At 41.6% G+C, this 7,368-nt stretch overlaps 1 protein-coding gene across 1 annotated transcript; it reads right to left on the bottom strand.

Moving 5' to 3' along the window:
- Nucleotides 1-5,106: 5,106 nt before the first annotated feature.
- On the bottom strand, nt 5,107-6,918 carry FZD10 (frizzled class receptor 10). The gene has a single exon (XM_009911028.2). The coding sequence runs from the start codon at nt 6,916-6,918 to the stop codon at nt 5,164-5,166; it is 1,755 nt and encodes a 584-aa protein (XP_009909330.2). The 3' UTR covers nt 5,107-5,163.
- Nucleotides 6,919-7,368: the final 450 nt, after the last annotated feature.

Below are 7,368 nucleotides of genomic sequence, written 5' to 3'. Positions count from 1 at the left end.
CAGACAGGCACAAACCACATCTGTTCTCAGACAGACCAGAATTAACTAATGAGATGCCACTGACTGCAGCATGGATTTGCATCTAGATTGACAAGTCCCTACCATGTCCTGCATGTACAGCTTTAAATAACCAGTGGAAACTTCTGTGATTTGCCATCTGGCCCTTGGCGAGGTCAAAGCCTTAGTTGTGCTATTTTCTAGAAATATCCATTCCATTCTACAAGTAAGACAAAGCTATTTGGAACAGTATTTGTTAAGCTAAAATCTGACCTGTTTGTTTCACAAACCTGGGTAAACGTATAAGGATCCAGAAAATCCTAGCTGAATAGATTCATGAGCTATGGTTTGAAAGGAAAAAAATGAAACAAGGTTAGTATTTTCACCCAGGCCAATTTTAACTTGTAGCTCACTGAAAATAAAGGTTTTGTAATGGGAATCTTGATACAACCTTAACTATAACAGCACAAACCCTGCCACTGCAATACAGTTTTTAGTAAGCTCCATCAAGGAGTGTTTTGTAAATGAATAATGACTTTGCTTAAAGCCAATCAACATCAAGTGTGTTAAAAAAGATGAAATAGTGCTGGAAGGCAGTGGGAGGTAGAGGAGCCTCAAAGTGCAAACAGGTGCTGATCTCCCTTCAGGGGGGATTGAGTGGCAGAGACCTTACAGGCCTGTCACTTCTGATCAAAGCAAGCTCCAAGACCACATAATCACCATCACCCACCTTTTAAAGGATGCCCTGATTTATCATCTGTCAGTGTTAATAACTTGGCTACTCTGTCTAAAATACTTAAGAACATTACACAAGGATAACATTTCAATTTTTTTTTTCTTTTTAAGAAATGTGTAAATGTTTTAAACTAAAATGCACTGAAGTTCCTCCTTTGAGGCCATCTGTTGTTGGAGACCACCTGTCATCAAAAGACCACCTGAGCACATAATATCCCATCATTACAGAACTATCCCCTTGAAGCCATGGATTTTAAGTGTTAGAATAAGAAGGGTGTATGTTACAGACATTGTTGTTACTGGGCTTTTCATATAGTTTGAAGCCATGGGATGACAGCCATATGTGAGTAATGGCTTCATAATAACATACATATGAAATGCTACTTCAGGAAAAATCTGATAAGAGATCTGAACATTCTTTGACTGAGCTCCTTACATCCTTTCAACCATGGTCTTTGCACTGCACAGTTCAAGCGTCCTAATACATCACACCTAAAGCTAAAGCTTGAAACTACTGAGCTTAATTTTATTTCTAAGAAGCACGAGCACTTCATTGAGAAACAAGACTCATATTATTGTAAATAGTATTTTGATTCTTTCTTCCTGAAACCCATTTTCCCTGCTGATTTCAGACTCTTATCTCATTAATATCTCTTTAAAGAACAGAAGTATTCTACCAAGCCACTCCTGCCAAAAAAGGAACTTTCTTCTACCTGTCCCTACCTATGAATCTCTACCTGAATGCTGTGACATCATAACCTGCACAGTTTGAGGCAATTTCTACCCTCACCAGTAATCTACATCTGGTGGGAGAGAACAGAGCACTGTGCCAAACATCTGATTCTCTATTTAGAGTATGTACACAGTACAGAAGGAGATATACATATATATATATATATATATATATGCCACTGGACTGTGATAAAATATCTTTCCAGGACATTCTGGACTTGTATTCCTTCCTCAAAAAGTTTGCTATGGAGTGACTGAATTTTTACTATATCCACACAGAAATTTGTTTCTCAGTCTGCTGATAAGCAAATACCCCATGGGTCCTGAGAGTCCATAGAGAAAAAAAATCTATAAAATTCAACAAATAAACATACAAGCATGGTTTAACTAAAATATAACATTACTGGGAAAAAAATTAAAGATGTTTAATATTTTTGTGCTATTTCCTTAGACTTTTTTTTTTGCTTATTACTAGAATTATTATTTAACTAACATGCAGCCTTCTAAGACGAAAATAATCTGTTAAATTATTCATAATGCTATGTTAAATCACTGAAATGAGAAGAAGATAAGTATATCACTTTCCCTTAACAGTTGTAAACCTCCAGTTCCTTCAATAGCAAGCTCTATATTAAACTGTTAGGAGTTATGGGGCACTAAGAAGTACAATTTCTGAATTAATTAATTCTTAAGATGTCCTTAAAGACATCTCAAGCATTATACTCTGCTGCATTTGCAGTACATTAGTCCTGGTGTATATATCATGATACACTTGAGGAATCTAATTTGCTTGTCAGTAAAATAAATAAAAATAAATCCTGAGTAATTGCAAAGCTGAAACAAAATCTAAACACCCAGCTTATGGTTTATCAAGAATCTATTTGTAACATGGTGTATCTAGCCAAGCATTCATATCTGGCATTTTCATATAGGAACTTGCAGTGCTGCCCTGGTGAGACAATGAAGGGTCTAAGCTGACAACTGATTAAACTCAGAATGGCAGCAGGAATTCAGCCACTGCTGAACATCTTTCTTCATTTTTTTGTCTCTTCCAGAAACATAGTAGCTGGCTGTAAAAATACGTGACCAACATTGAAAGCAAATAATTTTCTGTAGCCTAAAAAAATACTGAGATGTTTATTTCAGTGACTAATGTATTTTAGGGCGCAGCCTGAAACCATTCTCTAAACAAATCTGTCACTAGTAAAACCAGCACAAACTTTTACGTCAGAGATGGAATTTGTGTGAAGCAGATACGCTGCTGGCAAGGCGACACCCATCAGAACACCACACGTATCTGAAGGATCCCTGTGGCAATTTGCAATGCACAGGTTACTTTAAAACTTTGCATTTCTTAGTATCTAATATCATTGATCTTAACTAGAATGTATGTGGACGCAAAAGCATTAATTCAGCAGTTTCAGAAGCGGGTTTGTTTAGTGCAGCGCCCTACTTTGGCTCCAGCAGGGTGTGCTCTGACAGAATTAACTCCCAGGGTATCTAAAAGCAGGGTATCAAACAGTGGCCCATAGACACAAAGGAGGAAAAACAGACTTCCTCTTCCTCCACAAGCCAAATTTTGTATTGAAAGCTGCTTTGCATATGGCATTTTAGACATAAATATTATTAATAACGCCCCACATCTTTTTTGTCATTCACGTTCCTAGTCACTGAAAACGTTTAAAAAGACTGCAAGACAAACATTTGTGTCACACTGCAGAGATAAAATGAAAAACTAGGCCTCTAAGAAAGATGCTTTTATGATAAAGTTGCCAGCCACATGATAACTGTCACATGGATCCTCACTCTACCAAAATCCATTAAGACCTCTCCTCTTTCTATGATGAGATACCTGATAAGGGGTTTTCTGGAACAGCCTGTGTGAGAAAGCAAGGATACATTACTATCTCACCAGGTAATCATACAGCCTGTTAGTTAAGTGTCTGGAAAACTTCAGGTTCATACATAATCATGCTCCACTACAAACTTTTTGAAGATGCATTTAAAATTCAACTTTAGCAGATAGCTTTCTTAAACTAGTGTTCAAGTTCTGTGCTTACATTTCTCCTCGTCTCTCTCCCCATCTTCCCACAGCCTTTTCCCCAAACATTGGTACTTTCAGTAGTGACGGAGGAGAAAAAAGTAAGTCCTTGAAGAGTAGAGACTGAATTGTATTCAAACCGTGCTGAAGCGCACCAGCGATCTTTAACATGCTGAACGTACCCTATGCAAATTTTAAAGGGGTGTTAACCAAGGATCATTGTTGTAATCTCAGTGCTTTGTAAACACGGTACTCCTCTACATCACTGCAGCTTTTTTACATCACTAAAGTTTCTTCCCATTCAGTTTTCTCAGTTGCAGGAGATCACAGAAAGATCCAACTTCAACACATTTATTTCATTCCAACTTGCAATTATTTTTTTTTTTGGAGTAAACTGCTGTCCTGTCTGCTTATAGTTGGAGGCAAGCATAACAGCAACTACTATATTCAAAGCGTGCTTTTTAGCAAATAGTTGAGAAAACGAGTTTATTAACCACAAAGCACATCAGAGGAAGTTTAGAACACACAAAATTATCAAACTAAAGAACATATTTTATTTTTAATAAAATAGTGGAGCATGAAAAATAATCGTATATTACAAATATATACAGCACAAAAACTGTGCACCCCCAGCACAGTAAAGAGCATCGCTCTATACAAAGCTTCCCTTTGCAGAATCTAGTGCTTCTTGATCTATTCATAGTGAGAATTTGTTTAACAATAGAAAGAGTCAATAAGCCCTTTGGGTCTCTTTGAATTGACACCACCACCATCCCCCCTCCTCCCCCCCTCCTCTTTTTTTTTTGCACAAATCAGTCCAAACGTGTATAACATTGGCTTGATTTCCATTAAAAAGCCACAAAATGTAACACTAAAGGGTTTCTGAGGACTAGACCTCTTAGTTCTTTTGTTAAGAGATTTCTTTTGTTGTCTTTATGTACAGCAAAATACTTGTTTCTCTTTTCATGTCATGGTAAGAAAAAAAAAATGTATTGCACATTATTCTTATTCACAAAGTTTGTGTCTGGTGCAGGAAGTTTCTCTTTTAGTGAAAGAATATTGGTGAGCATTATAGATTGAAGCTATTTTTAGGCACTCCAAACCCCCTAGACTGAGATGAGTTGTAAGGGATTTCTCTCTTTTTATTTTCAAGCCAGCCCGCAGCGGCTGTCACAGCAGAGACTGAGGACAGGCCTCCTTGGGACCTTACTTTCCTAAAGAGACAATGCTCACTTGGGCACTTTTACAATCAAATCATTGCTCCATAGAACTTGACTATACCTTGTTACTCAGAAACCTGCAGGAAACCCAGCTCAGCTACATGATAAAAAGTTAAATAAGGTATTTGGGTCTGTTTGCTTGGGTTTTAAATAAATCTGAGGACTGGATGAAGTACCTAACTACAAATTAGTAACAGAAGGGAGTGTTTTAATTCACAATGTTTCTTTCACTGAAAACCTTTCCATAAGTACATTTACCTTCAGTTTTTCACCAGGTCCTGAATTCAGCATGATACTTTGTTGTTGTTGTTGTTGTCAGTGATATTAAACTGTTCTGACAAAGAAAAAAAAAAAGCACCATTTATATTCTAATTTCTGAATGCTACTATGGACATTTTAAAGTCTGTAAGGTCAGACAAAGTCTTTCCTGAAACCTGGTCACACACAAGTGGGTGGTTGCAATGTCGACTCATATTTTGCAAGGTGAGTTTTCTGTGGATGTTGAGGTTTTTTGTAGATTCCGCTAGTAATAACGCTTGCAGGTTTTCTCCTACTTCTCTTCTTTAATCTTCGACTACAAACGTTTTGCCAGGACTGAAGAGTCTTGGAAGTCCAGATCCACATACCACTAGTAATGCCCACAACTAACAACATAAAAATTTTGACCATAAAAATTTCTACTGCCGGAATAGAGTTATTCATCATGCAGTCTAAATTTTTTGTCTGATTGTTCATCTTGCATTTCTGTTGAGTTGCCACTATTTTCCAATAATCCATATTAAGTCTTTCATAAAAGTAGCAAGCTATCACACAAGTTGCAGGCACTGTATACAAGACTGAGAAGACACCGATCCTGACCATAAGCTTCTCCAACTTGTCAGTGTTTTCTCCACCTGTTTTCATTACCCGCCTGATATGGAAAAGGGCCACAAACCCAGAAAGAATAAAAGAAGTGCCAATGATTAGGTAACAAGCCAAAGGAACCAGTACAAACCCGGTCAAGGCATTCACATCCATGCTTCCAACATAGCACAACCCTGTCAGCTCATCTCCAGCCACCCTTCTCATAACTAGGATCATTATGGTCTTCACAGCTGGAATAGCCCATGCTGCCAAATGGAAGTAGCTACTGTTTGCTTCAATTGCTTCATGCCCCCACTTTTTCCCAGCTGCTAGAAACCAAGTTAAAGTCAAGATTACCCACCATAAGGAACTTGCCATGCCAAAGTAATACAGAACCAAGAATACAATGGTGCAGCCAGTACTCTCCAGTCCTTCCTGGATGACATAGAGTTGGCCGCTGTCCCTATCACAGGCAATATTTTCAGCACCTGAAAAGAGGCGAATAATGTACCCCACCGAGTAGACACAGTAGCACATTGAGAGGAAGATTATGGGCCTCTCGGGGTATTTGAAACGCTGGGGATCTATCAGAAATGTGAGTACAGTAAACGCACTGGAGAAGAAGCACAGAATGGACCAGATGGCAATCCAAATGACAGCAAACTGTTTGTCATCCTTGCTCCAGTAAACATCAACCCCTGGAGTGCAGAGCGGTGCACAGGAAGCACTCTTTTCCACATGGTGGAACTTGCCAGGATTTTCACAGGAGGTTCTGCTGAGGCTGTCCTTATGCTGCTGCAGATCGTGGCCACTGCTGGGCCGCTGTGGACGAAACATGGGTGGCAGCATGCTGGATCCTCTGGGCGGCTCATCTGATCCATTGTTGGGGGCTTCCATGCACAGGTAATTGGGGTCGTTCTTGTTGGGCAGTTTGCTGCAGTCTAAGGAATCTGGCCATTTAAAATTGAACTGCTCCATAATAGGAGAGCACTTCAGCCTGGCCTGCTCACACATAACCCTGCAGGCTGGGATCGGTGTAGAAACCTGCTCTGTGCACATCGGAGCATAGAGGGAGCAAAGGAAAAATTTCAGATGGCTGTGGCACCCATACTCCACCAAGGGGGCAAACTCGTGCAGCTGAATGGCAGCTTCCCTTTGGTTCTCATGTCCCATCAGGTTCGGCATCCTCGTCATGTTGTACCCTATATCCTTGCACATGGGGATTTCTATCGGTTGGCATCTCCCATCACCGGGCCGGTCAACGTCGATGGAGCTTATCCCGCTGCAGAAGCCAGTCAGCCAGCACAGCACCAGCACACTCCTGAACAAGTTCCTCACCGTCGACCCCATCGCGGCGGCCGTAGCGGCGCGGGCAGCCCCAGGCGTGCGGCCGGCGCGCGGCTCTCCCCCGTCCCTCCCTCCCTGCCCGCCTCCCGCCGGGGCCGTGCGGGGAGGGAAGCGGCGGGAGTCACTTCAGCGGCCGCACGGCTCCTGCCAGGGCCAACATCGCCCCCGATGCTGGGGAGGGAGCCGGGCAGCTGGAGCTGCCGGTGCAGGGCTCAGCATAGCCCGGGCCGCGCCGCTCCGCACTGGCCCCACCGCGAACGCCGCGGGGTGGGCGTGCGAGCAGCGCCGCAAACGGACGGGGAAAGAGAAAGTACCCCCAGTCTGCAGATGCGCACAACTTACTGCGGAGAGCCCGGCAACTTTCTTTTCCCCGGGCTTCCACTTTTGCGATCCGTCTTTCCACCACCGTTCCTCCTCCGTCTCTTTCTCCTCCCCGCTGCTGCCTCCTCGGAG

The sequence above is a fragment of the Dryobates pubescens genome, chromosome 25 (assembly GCF_014839835.1).
Source record: "Dryobates pubescens isolate bDryPub1 chromosome 25, bDryPub1.pri, whole genome shotgun sequence".
Taxonomy (NCBI): Eukaryota; Metazoa; Chordata; class Aves; order Piciformes; family Picidae; genus Dryobates; species Dryobates pubescens.
Note: the sequence above shows the minus strand (reverse complement) of the source record. Positions and strands in the feature narration are given on the sequence as shown.

Excerpts from the sequence above, each read along its gene's own strand:
- FZD10 (XM_009911028.2), bottom strand. The coding sequence starts at position 6,918 with ATGGGGTCGACGGTGAGGAACTTGTTCAGGAGTGTGCTGGTGCTGTGC.